This window comes from Cynocephalus volans, chromosome 1, assembly GCF_027409185.1.
Source record: "Cynocephalus volans isolate mCynVol1 chromosome 1, mCynVol1.pri, whole genome shotgun sequence".
Classification (NCBI taxonomy): Eukaryota; Metazoa; Chordata; class Mammalia; order Dermoptera; family Cynocephalidae; genus Cynocephalus; species Cynocephalus volans.
This window is the reverse complement of record NC_084460.1, coordinates 24,298,185-24,315,483: the sequence shown is the minus strand read 5'-3', so window position 1 is coordinate 24,315,483 and position 17,299 is coordinate 24,298,185. Positions and strand designations below refer to the sequence as shown.

The following is a 17,299-nucleotide window of genomic DNA, read 5'->3' as shown; positions in this document are numbered from 1 at the left end:
GAACCTATGACCTTGGTGTTATCAGCACCGCACTCTCCCGAGTGAGCCACTGGCTGGCCCTAGAAAAATAAAATTCTATCATGTTGCAGTCACTGTATTTGGTCTCTTGTTAGAGCATCCTGACTTATGTTCTGCCTAATACAGAGTGCCTTGGTGAGCCTGCGAAGACGCAGAATGCTCCTTTTCTGTTCTGATCCATCTATAAAGTCCAGGGTTGGGAGGCTTTAAGAAGAAAAATGGGAAGGATCGGTGCCTTCTTAGAAGGAGAAATGGAGATGAGAGAGAAGAGCCAGAAGAAAGCTAGAGACAGAGACGGCGGGGGCAGGGGGCAACACACCAACTCAATTCCCTTCAGAGTCCCCCAGGGTCAACAACCGCCTGGGTAAATTGGGGTTCATCCCATCTCTTACCACCCATTTTTCTTGGGGGCAAGAGGCCTGGATCAAGGTCATAAAAAGTCAGATGTCACAACTGTTTTCGCAGAGGCAGGCAGGACCTAAGGCTGCCTCATTCACATTCACCAGGTCAGAGTCATCAAATATACTGGTAACCTCCTCCTCCTGGGGGCGGGCAATGCGCAGTCACAGTCAACTCAGGGGTGGAGCACAGGACGAGGTCCCACACATGGCTGCGTCAGGATCAATGAGCTTCCCACAGAGAAAACCCTGGTCACAGGAGGACTCTGGAGCAAGGGCAGTGCCCCACACCCCCAGCCTTAGGTAGGGGCCCCAAGGGGACCGGTGGGAGTGTGCATGGTTGGAACTGAGCCTGGGGCCCTGGTCCACCAGATGGATCATCTGTGGAAGGGCACATCACAGCGGAGGAGAAACAGACTTTCACCCCTGCCCAGGTGATGGACAGGCTCAGGAAGTGGGGAAGAGAGACCTCAAAACAAAAGTGGGGGAAGCAGAAAATGTGTCTTGGAAGTGGGGTGGTCCTGCTAAATCCAGAAAGTCTGCTCCAGTCATGTAGCCAGCCACCCAGCAAACATGTGGCTGCTCTCTGCCTAAATCAGAGTATGGCTCTCCCTACCTCTTGAGGGGGTCCTGGGAACCTGTACTCTCTCCCCAAATTCCCCCAGTCCAGGCACCGTCCTATAAATGAGAGCAGACTCCAGATGCCAGCTCAGCAGTGTAGGTGAGCCAAGCATTGTGTCCGCATGTGCTCACATGTGTTGAATGGATACCTGTGTGGTCTCTTTCTGAGAAACCATCTCCACCGAGTTCTCGCCAATTCTCAGCTTATGGAAATGCCTCGTTCTGCAAGGGCAAGAGTGGACTCAGAGAGCCTCCCCACATACTGCGGGCTTCCCTTCCCCTTCTCCTCCCCAAAGGCTGGCCCCAGACTGCTCATCACTGTGCAGAGAAGTGGGAGCCCGGAGGAGAGCGGGATGATTTATCTTTCTTCCTCCCCAGTCTTTTCTCCACCACAGACAGCGCAGAGAGAAGGAAAGAAGAAAACTACAGCAAGGATTATTTAGAGGTGATTCTAGAAGGGATACTCAAGTTTGGTGGGAACAGGCTAGGAAGTAATGCAGCCTGTGAACTTGGTAGGAGGGAGGTTCCCCTAAAGAATGTGGGGATGTTGGGAGAAAGCAGAGAGGATGAGATGGCCCGGCCCCTCACCCCCAGCTCTGGACTCACCTCCAGGTATGGCAGGCTCCCAGGCCCAACAGCAGGAACAGGAGGCCCACCAGCAGCCCCAGGATCCAGAGTAGCTGCTGGAACAGATGCAGCCGGTGCAGGGCTGCAACACGGAGGTGGGGTTCAGGGGAAATCTCCAGTTCCAGGACCCCAATGCTCCTACCCAAGGTGACCTGCCCAAGATGAAACCTTATATTCTTCACTTTATCTGCAAGGCCCTCCATGCAAGGGAGCTCCAAGCAATTCATTTAGACTAGACAAACAAACTGTCTTGTAGCAGAAGGGATTCAGGGAAGGATGCCGTTGGACCAGAGAGCTGGGCCTTTGTGCAGAGTAGCCTGGGAGATGGAGCCCCCTCCCCTCACTCACCTCTGACCCCAAAGTAGGTGGAGGCAGAGGCAGAGCCCAGGGCATTGGAGGCAGAGCACATGTATTCCCCTTGATCGCTGGGCCTCAGCTCCTTGATATCCACCCTCAGGGCATTGGGGGAGGCCGAGACATGGATGTGTGGATCAGCAGGAGCACCCCAGGGCTGACTGGAGGCCACCAGTCGGCTGCCGAGGTGGAGGGTCAGGTTGGCCAGGGGCTCACTGTCCACTTGGCAGTCCAGGATGCCCTGGAGGCCACCCTCGGGCTCCACAAAGACCATCATGGTGGGCGTCTTGGGAGGGTCTGTTGGGAGGAAGGGAAGTGGTGATTGTAGAAGACCACACATTCCTCCTCCCTGTACCCATGCACGGCAACTGCTGCACCTCCTACTGAGAGGTGGAGCCTATTTCCTCACTCCTTCAATCTATGACTTGCTTTGACCCATAGACGGCAGAAGAAGTGACATTGTGTGACTTCAGAGCTAGACAAGAGGCCCTGCAGCTTCTGCTCTGCCTCCTGCAACACAACCGTGTGGGAGGCCCAGACCAGCCTGCTGGGCACACATGGCCCAACCGCCAGCCACAAGGGTGAGGCCATCTCAGACCATCTGGTCCTAGTCGAGCCACTGGACAACTACAGCCACGCAAGGTGAGACCAGCAGAAGAACTGCCCAGCTGAGCCCAGCCCACACAATTGTGAGCAAATAACATGGCTGCTGTTTGAAGCACTAGGTTTTGGGGTGGCTTGTTTCGTAGCAATAGCTGCTATGTCTCCTATAGTCCTCACAAGATGAAGGGACGGTTGTAGTCCCCACTCACAGATGAGGAAACCAAGACACAGATGCACAAGGTCACATCCAGTCAGTGGGAGAGCCAGGACTCCATACCCGTGAAGCCCTTGCTTTTTTCAGATAGAAGAGGAAGAAGACCTAAGGTGGGCATGTGAGATGTGGGGAGACTGAGGCAGGGAGGCACACTCACACAGCACACGAAGCATAACTGGAGCAGAGGTGGCGGCGCCAGCAGGGAGCTCAGCCCGGCAATGGTACAGCCCAGCTTGGGCACGGGCCACATGGGTGAAGGCAAGAGTGGGCACAGGCTCCACCGGTAGTCGACGGCTGTTCCAGAACCATACAAAGGTGGAGTTGCCCACAGCCCCAGGGCCGCCAGGGAGGCGGCAGCTCAGGTTCAGCGCTGTGCCTTCAGGCACGTCCAGGCCTGGCTCGGCCACCACATGCACACCTGCGGGCCAAGTCGGTTGGGGATCTGTAGGCATGGTGGGGCCGGAGCCCCTGGGCAGGACTTCTGAGAGGCTTCTGTGCATTGTGGGAAGGTCACAATCTGACTTGGAATCTGGGCCCTGCAAGGTGGGATTGTGCCTCCTTCACCAGACTAGGCTCCTCAAGGCAAGGCTATCTCATTCCCCTTCAGACCAAACAGCCCCCTCCAGCAGGAGCCCCAGCCCCCAACATGGACTCAAGCAACACAGCACCTGAACCCCACGCCTGAGCCCCGTTCTCCTTCCCTCTCTCGCGCTCACCTTCCACCTTCAGCAGCCTGGTGGTACTGACTGAGCCCAGCAAGTTGCGGGCTGTGCAAACATAGGTGTTGTCATCACCTGCAGGCACATCTTGTACCTGCAGCCGCAGGGCATTGCGGGACACCTGGACATGGCTCATCCCCAGTGCTGAGTTCTGGACTCCGTGGCTGGTGGCCAGCACCTTGCCATCTCGGGACAGGGCCAGCACAGCAGGTGGTTCGCTGTCCACAGTGCACTGTACCACAGCCATGGGCCTGGTCCTAGAGTCCCAGAAGGAGGACAGGACAACGTCCTGAGGGGCATCTGGGGGGAGGGAAGGGCACCGGTGAGGGTCTTGCCTAGGCACCGTCCCACCTGATGCTGGCACCCTCTGGGCAAATGTCCACTTCCTAGAAATGACGCCTTCTCTGGAGACCTGTGGGCAGGGTCCTCCAGGCAGGGTTCGTAGGGCTAAAGGGTCTCTTTCCTCATCACCTATGTCCTTCTTTCCCCATGTGCTCGTTCCTGGGTCCACTGCAGTCCTGTGTGCACCCCCCACCCGGGCCTGGAAGTGCCCTCCACCACTCTCGTCCCAGGAAGCCCCAGCCGAAGCCCCTGCTCACAGAGGACTCGCAGGGCAGCAGGCCGGGAGCTGCGTGTGCCCTGGGTGTCCCGGACCTGGCAGGAGTAGGCGCCCACGTGAGCCCGTGTGACCACTGGGAAGGAGAGTGAGGCAGCCATCCCCTCCTGCAGCCAACGGCTGTTGTGGTACCACGTATAGAGAGCAGGTGGGCGGGCAGCAGGGTCCTCACAGGTCACTGTGACAGGGCCCCCCTCAGCCACAGTAGCCGATGGAGCCAGGGTCACCTGCACACCTGTACCAAGAAGGCTAGGGTCAGCTGGGCCCAGCCACACACCACAGCGAATTCCCACCCATGTGGGCTTGGCCTGGGCCCTGCCTCACCCTCCAGCCGCAGCTCCAGGGATGCGTTGGCCTGGCCCAGAGGGCTGTGGGCGGAGCAGCTGTAGAGACCCTCGTCACTAGGCCGTGGCTCCCACAGTTCCAGGCGCAGGGTGTTGGGGACAGAAGCTGCCGTTGAGGAGGCCAGGAGGCGGCCAGCATGGCTGAGGGCCAGCTGGGCTGGTGGGCGGCTGTCCACAGTGCACAGCACCAGGGCCAGCTGCCTACCATGGCTCTCCAGGAGGGAGGTCAGGTGCAGGCTGCGGGGTGCATCTGCAGGGGTGCAAAGGCACACATGGAAGCTCGAGGTGGCGGTCTGGAGGAGGCCAGTTGCAGATGGGATTCAAACCCAGGAGGGTCCTGGTTCCCCACTCTAAGGGCCCCAATTGCCCAATCTGGGGCACTGCTCCTCTGCCCAGAAAAGACCTGTCCCCACTCCCCCAAAGCTCTGATGTCCCTTGTCCAAATCTCTGTCAGCTGGCTGGGCACTGAGTTCCCAGGCTGGACACCCATGGGGCTCTGGCCATGCCGTGATCCCTTTCAGCTGTGGTCATTCCTTCCAGCTCCACCTAGCATCCAACCAGACTCACAGAGGACGTCCAGGATAACGGGTCTGGAGAGGCGAGGTGCCTGGCCAGGGGGCCCCACGCCACAGCGGTAGGAAGCAGCATCCGAAACTGTGACATTGGGTAGGGAGATGGTCCGGGCACCTGGGCGCTGCTGCCCATCCTGGTACCACGTGTAGGTGAGCTGGGCCAAGCGGGTGGTCCAGGCAAGGCAGGTCAGGTTCACCAGCTGCCCCTCCTGCACTGTGGCTTTGGGCCACACCTGCACGCTCACAGCTGGGGAGAGAGGGAGGGCAAAAGGTCACCATGAGGATGTTGAGGCTGTGTAGAGCAAGCCACTTGTCCCCATGTGGGAGAGCTGCTCTTTCTTCTGGGGAGTCCGTTGGCCTCTGTGAGCCTCAGGTGGCCCACCTGTAAACGAGGCTTGGAGATTGAGCTTAAGAAACAGCTCATTGTCTCTCAGATGGTCCCAGTGGAGCTCTGCAGAGCCCTGGGGAACCCTGAGCCTCGCCCTGACCCTGGTGGAGGGCTAATGGGGAGAACACAGGCCTCTCCTGCCCTGCTACGGTTTCTCCTTGAGACCCCCTTTCCGATTCATTTTATCCACTGGGCATACATGGAAAATTCTGTGTTTAAAAAGGCTTTTCCATGAAACCCAAGTCTGGAGACCACTACCCTTAGGAAGAGTGGCAGCGGAGCCCTTATGCTCGCAGGCTTGTGGAACCCCCTCCCACCTCCTCTCCACTCTTAAAGGAACCACTCAGACACCCATACTGACCCTGAGCATCGAAGTCGGCCGAGGTGGAGGCCCGGCCCAGGATGTTAGTGGCCTCGCAGGTGTAGACGCCCTCATCTTCCAGCACTGTGCCGTGGATCTCCAGGCGCAGTGTGTTGGGGGCCAAAGCCACCTGTAGCCGGGGGGAGCTGCCTCCAGTTTCCCCCACATCTCCTAGGGAGGAGGCCACAAGGCGGTCCTGGTGGAGCAGCCGCAGCTGGGCTGGAGGGTCACTGTCCACACGGCACAGGAAGAGGCCCAGTCGCCCAGGTCCTGTGTCCATCAGGGTGGTGAGTGTGGCCTGGCGTGGAGCATCTACACAGGGTGGGGAGTTGTCAGGGCCTGGCCAGGGGGCCCCTCATCTTCACAGTGGCAGGGTCCAGCACCAACCTCCCCCCCAACCAAATAGATGGGATAAAAGCCCTTACAGGACACATGGAGGCTGACGGGGGTGGCCAGGCTTGTGGTGGCCGAGCCTGGGGCCTGAGCTTGACAATGGTAGGCCCCAGCTAGTGTCGGAGTTATGGCTGCAAAGCGGAGCGTGGCCGAAGTTGAGTCCTGGAGGGGCCGGCCATCCCGATACCAGCTGTAAGAGGTCCCCTCAGGGACGCCTGTGGGTACCTGGCAGCTCAGGACCACGGCCTGACCCTCCCGGAGCTCGGGTGAGGGTGACACCTGGACCCAGGCTCCTGCAGGGAGAAACCAAGAACAGATGAGGCTTCTCCACCGTACCTCCCACATTCTGGACTGTACGTCCACATGGCACTGCATGACCACAGCCCTGTGTCCGGGAGCCATAGCTCCCCTCCAGACATGGCCCAGGTCCCCACTTCAGCTCCATGCCTTGGTCTCTCCTGCTCCAAACTCACCCGCACTGGCCCTGTCCTGGCATTTACCACCCACCGCCTGGAGTTATGGTTTTGTTCCATCAGTTCTGTCTCGCCTACCAGAGGGTGACCTCGTGGGGGCTGGGCTTGTGGGACTCTAGCCCCCGTAACCCCAGTGCCAGGCACAGTGCTTGCATGTGTTAGCTCTCAACAAATGTTTGTTTGACCCATAAAACAGTGAAACAGGAGGGATTTAGGTCATGATGAGGGCCATTGCCCTGACCATGAGCTGGATTCAGCATAGGTGACTGAGGGCTTGGAAGCTGAGATGAGCAGCTGTATGACCTTGAGTTTTCCCTAGCCCAGCTCTGCACCCAGGCTTCAGGCCGTGAGAGCCCAGGAAACAGACCTGGCAAAAGGGCAGCTCCTTGGTGGCTCCTGGGTCTGAAGCAGGAGGATATCAGGGTGCAGGGAGTGAGATGGAGGGACAGCTGGAGTGGTCATTGAGAGCACAAGTGATGCCTGGGACCAGAACCAAGTTAGTCCAGAGCTAGCAGAGCCCCCTGCTTGTCATGTGACTGTGAGCAAGCTCCTAAAACTCTGACTCTCAATTTCTCTGCCTATGAAATGGGTATGATAAATAAGAAAAGACACACAGAATCAAGACCGAAAGTGCCCAAAAGTTGATGCTGTTTGTCATTGTGGGAGAACACAATGTCCTATTTTGCATTATGTTTTTTCTTTGGCCTTTGCATTATGAATATTATCTTTCCTTTTTCCTGGCTTATTTGCTTAGCGAGGATTTTTATAGAGAATATATATGTGCATATAAATGTATATGAATATGTATATATAGATGAATGAAGACTATGAATATATTATGTGTAAGAATACATATGTATATTTGTATGTGTGTATATATATACTTATACATCTATGCATAATATACATATATATTAGGCTTTGTATGAGAATGTTTACTATGTAACAAAATCATATTATTACAAAATAAGTTATCTGTCAGAAAGTGCCCCAACCAAGTAAACCACCTGGTGCAATGGCCACTGCCTCTTAGTGGCTACTGCAGTTATTACAGGTAAAAATATCTCACTGGAGGCAAAGGGAGGCCTTCTGCTGACCTCTAACCACAGCTGGAAAAGGCTTCCATTTCTGCACAAGATCCACATCACCCAGCCCACAGTCAGACCAGAGTAGTCCCCAGGACATCAGGGTCTACCACATCTTGAGAGGACTGACACTCACCTCGGACCTGAAAGAAGAGTGAAGTGTTGGCTGACCCAAGAACGTTTGTGGCCTCACAGCGGTAGCTGCCGGAGTCCCCAAGGGCCAATTCTCGGATCTCTAGCTGCAGGAAGTTGGCTGTGGCCTTGGCCTGGAGCCGGCTGTGGGATGGGAGCTGACGCCCCAGGCTGGTGGCCAGGAGGCGCTTCTCATGGAACAGGGCCAGCTGGGCTAGGGGGCGACTGTCCACAGTGCAGACGAACACAGCCATGTGGCCTTGGCCCATGTCCAGGAGGGCCGATAGCTTTGGAGGGTCTGGGGGATCTGCAGGAACAGGGGGAGCTCAGGCCACCCCAGCCATGCCCTGTTTTTCCCCAGACCACCCCTCCACCATCCAAGTCCCCAGGCTGCCCTTGCTCGTCACCCACAGAGTACACTCAGGACCACAGGAGCAGACAGCTGGGCGCCAGCCTCTGTGAGGATGCGACAGGCATAGAGGGCGGCGTCAGTTCTAGCCACAGGCAGCAGTGTCACCGTCTCCAGGGGGCCCTGGGCCCACAATGCCCCATTCCGGAACCAGGAGAAGTTGGCAGGGCTGCCGGCAGCCTCCCGGCTCACGTTGCAAGTCAGGTTGGCCTCAGTGCCCTCCTGTAGCGTATCCGATGGTGTGATGACCAGGACAGTGGCTGCAGGGCAGTCAGCACAGGCTCATTTTGACTATAGCCCTGCCCCCAGGTGCTGGTGTTCCAGCCTCCCAGCTTGGAGGGGGCAGAAACGAGACCACACGGGGTGCCCACAGGGTGGGGGAGGAAGGCAAATGAGACATGGGGGCAGCGGGGTGCACTAAAAGAGAAGGAGGGCAAGACTGCCCAACTGTCCCACCTGAGGAAGCCTTCCTCAGAGATCAGCCTCGCAGCCCCAGGCCCCTCCCCTGTCCAAAAACTAAGCACAGGAAGAAGCAGTTTTGCGGGGGCGGCAGCCAGGGGGCCCTCACTGCTTTCATCAAGGGAAGCTTTGCCTCCTCCCACTACCAAACAGAAGTGGTTTTGCCTGATTAAAACCCTCCTTGGAGCAGGGGGTGCAGAAGAATAGCCTGGAGCTCCAGCACCCTGCCCCCAAGCTGCCCACTCCCTGCCCCAACTCACCCTGGGCATTGAAGGTGGCCAAGGCAGAGGCATTGCCCAGGTCGTTGCTGGCCTCGCACAGGTACACGCCCTCGTCCTCCAGCACCGGGTTGCGAATCTCCACACGCAGCAAGTTGGGGGCTTTGGTGACCTTCATGCGCTGGAAACAGCCCCCACAGGTGCTGTAGCCACCCCCCAATGGCAGGGAAGTGGCCACAACATGGTCCTTGTGGAGCAGCCGTAGCTGGGCCGGAGGGTCACTTTCTACACGGCATAAGAGGAGGCCTCGCCGTCCAGCCCCAACTCCAGCAGCATCAAGGTCCAGCCGGGCAGTGAGTGTGGGCTTGCGTGGGGCATCTGTAGGGAGGAAGAGCATGGGCACTCATCCCACAGCCACCACCAGGGCCCCACAGGTGCACTCAAAGCTGGCTAGGCTCCCAGAGTACGCTGGACAAGGGCACGTTACCAGAGTTGCTGCAAACAGCTGTGCAGGCTGTGCACTGCACAAGGACATCCAGACAGGGTGGGTGGAATTCAACCCATGCTCCTTGAGCTAAGCTGTGACCTGGTGCTGGACTGGGTCCTCCCAGAAGAAGGAGCACAATTTTCTAGCTTGGACAAAGGTGCTGCATGGGCTGGCAACCACCTTGTGTAAGTCCCACCTGCTCCCGAGCAGGATGCACTCAGCCATCCCCGGATTCCTGCTCCCTGCTTCCACCCTGCCACCCACCCCTACACTGAGCCTTCCCCCCAAGATCCGTCCTGCTTCTTATCTCCAATCTCCAAGCCAGCTCCCATGATACTAGACAATGCCTAAAATGACCTCTTCCTAGAGGTTTCCAAAGATGAAGGGTCAAAAGAGAGCCATCGGCCAAGGCCTCCATGTGATCTCACTCAGACACCTGAAAACCTCTGGAGAGGCGGCTGCCCTTCTGACTGTCCCCGGACATCACTCCTGCACATGCATGTCAGGGGAAGCCTTCTGGAATTACTCTGGCCCTTGGGTTAGTATGGAGCATCTACCCTTGACAGGACGCAGTGTTTGGTCTGTCCCTGTGCTGAGGGTTCTGCCTTTGTGTCTGCGGGAACCCATGAGGGTGCAGCCTATCAGGTGTGGGCACCTATATAGGAGTATGGCGTCCCAGGGCCACCCAGGAGGACAGAGCTTGGATATGGTGTCCATAGTGGGTTTGAGGCTAGGGACAGAGGATTCCCCAAAGGGCTGGAATGGGAGGGGGACACGCAAGGAGGTAGAGAAAGCCCTAGTCTCATTCCCCAAATGTCAGCCCTGGGTGGAGAGATCCATGGTGCCCAGGCCTGTGACTGCCCTCCTGATGTAGACCCCAGCGCAGAACAGGGTCAGGAGAGCCTGGAGGATGTAGGGATGGCTGGTGGGTCCCAGTGGGCTGATCCTCCCACAGCAGCTGGGGGCTGGTGGTGAGGCCACTCACAGAGCACAGTGAGGATGGTGGGCAAGGAGGGGCCGCTGGTGCTGTGGCTGTCCCAGGCCCGACAGTGGTATGAGCCGGCATCAGTGCTGGAGGCTGCGGGGAGCAGGAGGCTGCTGCTGGGCCCCTCGAGAAGCAGGGCTCCATTCAGGTACCAGGAAAAACGGGGGTCAGACATTGGGGTCAGGCCACTCCTGCAGCTCAGAGTCACCGCCTGCCCTTCCACCACCTCTGCTGCCGGGCTGATGAGGAGGCGGGCTGCTGGTGGGAGAGGGAGAGAGGGAGGCTGTGAGGGCCCCCACCCTCCATGCCACCCACTGCAGGAAGCCCTCCAGGGTTCTCCTCTCCCCACATCACTGCAGGTTGATCTGGGCTTGGTGGTGGATCAGGAGGGTTTGGCCTTGAATGCCAATTCAGATCTATTGGTAGTAGCTAGCTGTGGCACAGCTGAGGAGGATCCCGAGCCAGAGCCCAGGCTTATATCAAAATCCTGGCTTGATTGATTAGCTGTGTCTACCATGGCATCGGAAGGAGGGAAGGGTACTGCACCCACCAAGAGCTAGAAGACTCTACTTCTCTATTTTGCCCCCCACGTCTGACTCCTGGCACAGAGCCTGCCCCAAAAGTTTGATAAATAAAAAATAAACGAATACCAATGAAGTACTCTCCAAGTTCAGAGTGTGGAAAAAAAAAAAAGGTAATGTGACTGGCTGCATATTTCCCTTTTTGCCTTGGCTTCCAGGAACCTCTGAGGCTGGGATGACTGTATAGCCCAGGTCCTTGATGTGACTTGAGCAGCTAGCTCGGCCCCTCAATTGAGTCCTCTGGACTCCAGGAAGGAGGAAGCTGGAGTAGGTCTCCTCCTCAGGTTCCCTCCACTTGCCTCACCTGCCCCCCACCTGTGTCCAACTTACCATTGGCATGGAAGTCCATGGTGGAGGTCGCATTTCCAAGGGAGTTGGTGGCCGAGCACTTGTACTCCCCACTGTCAGCTGGTTCCAGGTCTCGGATCTCCAGGCTCAGGGAGTTGGGAGCAGAGGAGACACTGAAGCGTGAGCTGTAATTAGTCTCTCCAGAGGTGGAGGCCACGATAAGGCCCCCGTGTGACAACACCAGTGCGGCCACAGGCTCACTGACCACGGAGCAGTGGAGGATGCCCATGAGCCCTGCCTGCGTCTCCAGGAAGGCGGTCAGGTCCGGGGCAAGGGGTGGGTCTGCGTGGAGATGAGAGGCCTCAGACAGGGGCACTCCCTAGATCCCCAGCTATAGCCTCTGACCCCTACACCTCTTTGCCCCAGCTGCTCCTGAGTGCCAGCTGAATACACTTTTGTCCCTGGGCTGGGCAAATCACTCTGTTGTCCCAGTCAATCCCCGTGGCCCCCCTGCAAGTGTTGCCCCACTTTAGAGGTGAGGAACTGGTGGGGAGAGCACCTTAACCAGGTGATCAAAGTGAACACTGTCAGCAGGGGACAAACTGGCATCGCGTGCCTCCAAAGGACACAGTGAGGCAGTCACAGCATCACGTCTGTGGCATTCATGCCCAAAGTGTGTGGTCTCGGTCTACTCGGGTCAGACAAATGCAAATTGAGTCACATTCACCTAACAACTGGCCTGTGCTCTTCAAGTTTCAATGTCAAAAAGACTAGGAAAGACTGAGGAACTGTCCCAGATTAAAGGAGACTAAAGAGACATGACAACAGAAGGCAACGCATGAGCCTGGATGGGATCCTGGACCAGAAAAAAAATTGCTATAACAGGCATTATTGGGCCAATTGGTAAAATGTAAGTATGGACTGTGGATTAGATAATAGTCTTGCATCAGTGTTAAATTTCCTGATTGCGATCATTGTACTGTGGTTATGTAAGAGAATGATCTTAGAAAATACAGAATGAGGAGTTCAGGGGTAAAGAGGCATCATGTCTGCAACTTCAGGAATGGAAATGGTAGGTAGGTAGGTAGGTAAATAGATAACATATATATATGTATGTATATAGAGACAGTGCGTGTGTGTGTGCATATTTACATAGAAAACAAATGTTTGTACATGCTAATAAGAACATACATATATATGCATGTATATTTGCATATATGTATGGATATGTGTGTGTGTGTGTGTGTGTGTGTGTGTGTGTGTATACAGTTGACCCTCTGTATCTGCAGGTTGCACATCTTTGGATTCAACCGAGTATCGAAAATATTTGGAAAAAATAAAAATAAAAAATAACAATGTAACGATAAGAAAGATAAAAATTCTTTTTTAAATACAGCATAACAATTATTTACATAGCATGTACATTTTATTAGGTATTATAAGTAATCTAGAGATGATTTAAAGTATATGGGAGGATGTGCATAGGTTAAACACAAATACTACGCCATTTTATATCAGGGACTTGAGCATCTGTGATTTTGATATTCAAGGGGGTCCTGGAACCAATCCCCAGTGGATACCAAGTGACAACTGTATATATAGACAGAGAGAAGGATAAAGTAAATGTGCTAACATGTTAACAAGTGTGGAATCTAGGTGAAAGGTATATAATAATTCTTTGTACTATTCTTGCAACTTTTCCTAAATTTGAACTTATTTCCAAGTAAAAAGTTTTTATAAAACAGGAGGAATTTGAGGCCCACAGAGGTCAAAGCCTTGCCCAGGTGTGCAGAGCTGGCATGTGAGCTCAAGGCCACCTGGCTGCAAAGCCCACATCTGGGTAAAGTAGCCTCGAAGTTCCGGGGCCCAGATCCCCAACCCTCCTGCTGGGGCTCCACCGTCGGGCCCTGCTCTGGCAGTACCACCCGCCTGGCCACTTACGACTGACCACCACGCTGACGGAGCCAGAGCGTTTGCTGCCCTGGGCATTCTGCACCTCACAGAAGTAGAAGCCGGTATCGGCCCTGGTGACTGAGCGCAGCTGGAGGGTAGGGGAGTGGGCGTCCTCCAGCAGGATGTGGTTCTTGTACCAGCTGTAGCCCATCTTGCTGGGTGCTTCTTTGGGGGTACTGCAGGCCAGCGTCACCGTCTGGTTCTCCAGGATGGGGCCTGCTGGGCTCACCTGGACCTTAGCCACTGCAAGGGCAGCGTAGGGCACACTGGGGTTCCCAGCCGACTTCCAGCCCCACCCCTCAGAGTCCCCAGCTTGCAGCCAATCAGCCTCAATCTCTGCACATTCTACACCACCCTCCTCTGCAGTGGAGCCTCCTGGAGTTGCCCTGCACCTCTTTGTCCTGTTCACCAGGATCCTCCTGATATTCCACCCTGCCAGGAGGCACTGTCATCTGTCTCATGAGGGGACTCCACACCAGCAGCCCAGGAGGCACCTAGCCATGCCAGCCTCAGGCTCTCCCTGGTATGGCTCCCCTCAATCCCAGTGGCCTGGGCCCCTCCCTGCCTCCTCCAGGACTCACTGAAAATGTGGAGGCTGAAGGGGGGCGAGACTGAAGAACCAACACCATTCCCAGCTTCACAGGTATAGATGCCGGCATCGCTCCAGGCTGCCTGGGACAACTGTAGCACACGACTCTCAGCTTCCAGGGGCACCCCATCCTTGAGCCACTTAACAGAACTAACTGCAGGGTAGCTGCTGTTCACTTGGCAGGTGAGTGTAACCAGATCTCCTGGGAGGATGTTCCGCCCTGAGGGGCTGAGGAGGACCTCCACGCCCCTTGGGGCATCTGCAAGGCACGGTGGGGTGTCAGGTCAGGTGCGTGTGGCGGGCAGGGGTGGCACACTTCTGCTCGCCTCCCTCTCAAAGCTCTGCCCTAAGGAAGCCCACCCTGATAAAACCTCGGTTGTGTTTCTCCCCCTGTCCAGGGCAGGCTCTGTCCTCCCCACCCCCGGCACATGGCTGACCCCTTCCTTCTCCATGAGAGCCAGATGGTGTGATGCTTGGCCCAGTGGCCAGCCTCCACTGCCTTCTGTGGCTTTCTGCTTCATGGCGCTGTCTGTGTGGGGATGAGTTCACAGACGGGGCCATGGGCACCACACCACTTGCTTTAGAGGCCTGTGGTAGCAGTTGGTAAGGAAACAACCACGTAATGGACAGGCCAAAGGCTGCATCACATTAGCTCTGAAAATAGTTAACCAGTTTGTAAGGAAACTGCATTTCTTTAAATCTTGTTCCAAAGCTTCCCTCTATATAAATAACCCTTATAAAGCAAGTACTTTCTTTTTTTTTTTTTTTTAAAGATGACCAGTAAGGGGATCTTAAAACTTGATTTGGTGTTGTCAGCACCTCGCTCTCCCAAGTGAGCTAACCGGCCAACCCTGTATGGGATCCGAACCCATGGCCTTGGTGTTATCAGCACCGCACTCTCCCGAGTGAGCCATGGGCAGCCCAAATAAAGCAGATATTTTCAAGTGCTTAATATATTGCAAGCATTCTCCTAACTACCTGACATGTATCATCTTCTTTAATTTTCATCACTGTGTTGTGAGATAGAAACTATTTAGTGTTATCCTCACTATACAGATGAGAAAACAGAGGCTCTGAGAGGCAAGTTAACTTTTCCGAAGTTTGTTCATCTGTTGGAAGGTGGAGCCAGCAGCCTCAGGCCTGCGAACAGCACTTTGTTCTTGAACAGGCCACCCTGTTTTACTGAGATGAGAAGATGCATAACCAATGGACTTCCTCCCCCTGACTCTTAGCCATGCCTGGGAGATACCTGACCACATGCCGGGTAAACCCCACCTCCCCAGCATCCTCCAGAGCCAGGCTAAATCCCAGGGCACTTGTTGCCAACTGCAAAGCCACTTGGGAGCTACTGTTCCCTGACCCTTTGTGCCCCTTCCCTACCCAGCTTGACCTTGAGGACATGCCCCTTTGAAGCCAGCAGGAGGTACAAGGGAACCATTAAACACGGCTCTGAGGGCTTAGCAGTCTCTCTCCACCTGCCCTACCCTGGAGGCCCAAGTGCAGCCCACTGGGGAGCCACAGAAAGTGTGGCCCCGGCGCACTCACAGTGCACTTGGAGGTGAATCTCGACCTGAGCACTTTGGTCAGCCACCAAGAGCTGGCAGCGCAGGGTCCGGCCGTGGTCCTGCCAGGACAGGGCTGTGTGGAGGGTCTCCAGGTGGGTGATGCCAGTGGGCTCAAGCTTCTGGTGGCTGGAGGTAACATAGCGAGCTGGGTCCTGGCCTAGCCACTGCAGCCTGACCTCCTCCCGCAGGCAGGCGTAGGGTGTGGAGCAGTTGAAGTCCACCTCCATGCCCTCGCGCAGCTCCGCCGGGGAGGCAATGGTGGGTGTTCTGGGCCACTCTGAGGACAAAGACAGGGGCTCTCAGGACCTCCCTTTGCCACACCTGAAACTCCCTGCCCTGAAAATCCCAGCTGAGGGGAGAAAGCCCTGGGCAGGGGGCTTCAAGGGGAAGGAGAGGCTGCTTTTTACCCCCAGTCCCTGTTGGGTGAACGCAAAAGGGAACCAGGGTAGGAGATAGGCGGGTGGCTGGAACTGACACCAAGATTGGGCTGGGGTTAGGTTTAGGGCAAGGGATGGGGCTGTGAGCCAGGGAGGCCAGGAGCAGCCTGGGAGTCCCTTCTGGGCAGTAGTCAGGCCACCCCACTCCTCACCTGTCACAGTGACCAAGGTGCCTCTAAGATCTGACCAGCTGTTGACCTCACTAATCTCGAAGCGGAAGTTATAGGAGCCGGAATCCTCAGGCTTCAGGTCCTTCAGCAGCAGGTTACACACCTTGTGCTCCACCTGCCCTATCAGCTGGGCGCGGCCCCGGAAGCGCGCCTCCACCAGGCGGGGGTCTGCCGAGTGGCTCACCACCTGCCGCTTGCCCGCGTAGTCATAGTACCAGATGGCTGTGATGCCACTGGGCACCTGCACGTTGGCAGGGAAGGTGAAGATGCAGGGGATGAGCAGGCAAGACCCCTTCACTCCCTGCACGCCCTGGGGGCTGGAGACACCCCACGAGGTCTGGCCTGGAGGAAGGATGGGAAGAGGCAGTCCCAGGGTCACCAGAGAGCCCCACCCCAGAGAAGCTGCCCCAGATAGGCCCAAAATCCTGCCCTGCATCCAGCAACGCACCCCTAGATCAGCCCCGCTGGGTGCCCCAGGGGTGGTCTGTTGCCTGGGGCCTGCTCAGAGGCTTCAGGAGGATCTTGTCCTCCTGTCCAACTCCCTGCTACTGCCTCCCTGTGCGCTCCCTCAACCTCCACAGCCAAACCTGTGACCCGGGCATAGTCCAGTCTGCTGAGGGCTAGATTATGGAATCCAGGCCCCATGAGACAGGAACTAGGCCAGTGGAGCTTACCTGAGGGGAAGAAGGAGGCCAGGAGAAGGTGCAGCAGGAAGCCCATAGCAGGTTCTCGTGCTGGTTCTGGTGCCTGAGAGGGTGGTACACACTGGGCTGTCTGGGCACATAGGGGCCTCCCAGGGACACCTCACGGCACTTCAGCCCCAGAGCCTGCTGGGAGTCCAGCCCTGTGTCCCCACCTCCTATACTGACCAACACAGTGAAAAGGCAGGTCTCCTAAGGACCTCTGGGCAGCCACCAGGAAGGAGACAGGAGCCAGTGCTCCCAGCTCGGACTGCGCCCGGGAATACCCTCACTTCATGGCCTGCCCCAGAAAGCCTTCTGTGTGCCCATGGCCCCACCCCAAGTTCTGCTTTCCCAGCCCCTCAATGACACCACCCAGGGCAGATGAACCGCTGTTTCTCCCTCCTCCCTCCACTTGCCTGCCCCCTCCCCACCATCCAAGCCAACAGGAACTGGAGCCCAAAGAGGCCTAGTGACTTACTGCAAGGCACTCAGCAAGAATGATGGTTTATTGCTTGAGACTTGTCTCCCTACCACCAGCCTTACCAGCTATAGGCCAT

General features: G+C 56.3%; 1 protein-coding gene across 1 annotated transcript; it reads right to left on the bottom strand.

Moving 5' to 3' along the window:
* Window positions 1–592: 592 nt before the first annotated feature.
* On the bottom strand, window positions 593–16,779 carry SIGLEC1 (sialic acid binding Ig like lectin 1). Its single transcript, XM_063076368.1, has 20 exons — window positions 16,734–16,779; window positions 16,042–16,401; window positions 15,433–15,729; window positions 13,880–14,146; window positions 13,287–13,541; window positions 11,388–11,687; window positions 10,477–10,734; window positions 9,047–9,382; window positions 8,330–8,587; window positions 7,923–8,225; window positions 6,261–6,521; window positions 5,836–6,147; window positions 5,082–5,333; window positions 4,495–4,764; window positions 4,154–4,405; window positions 3,552–3,854; window positions 2,993–3,253; window positions 2,013–2,315; window positions 1,644–1,746; window positions 593–647 (listed from the first exon to the last, which is right to left on the bottom strand). The coding sequence occupies exons 1-20, from the start codon at window positions 16,777–16,779 to the stop codon at window positions 593–595; spliced, it is 5,052 nt and encodes a 1,683-aa protein (XP_062932438.1).
* Between the last annotated feature and the right edge of the window lie 520 nt (window positions 16,780–17,299).

What these genes read in the sequence shown, in the direction of transcription:
- SIGLEC1 (XM_063076368.1), bottom strand. Translation starts at nt 16,779, where the DNA reads ATGGGCTTCCTGCTGCACCTTCTCCTGGCCTCCTTCTTCCCCTCAG. An exon ending in CTTCAGCCTCCACATTTTCA is followed by an intron (nt 13,542 to 13,879) that starts GTGAGTCCTGGA and finishes CTGCCCTTGCAG; the next exon opens with TGGCTAAGGTCCAGGTGAGC. An exon ending in GGAGCCTGCCATACCTGGAG is followed by an intron (nt 648 to 1,643) that starts GTGAGTCCAGAG and finishes CTCTGTGGGAAG; the next exon opens with CTCATTGATCCTGACGCAGC.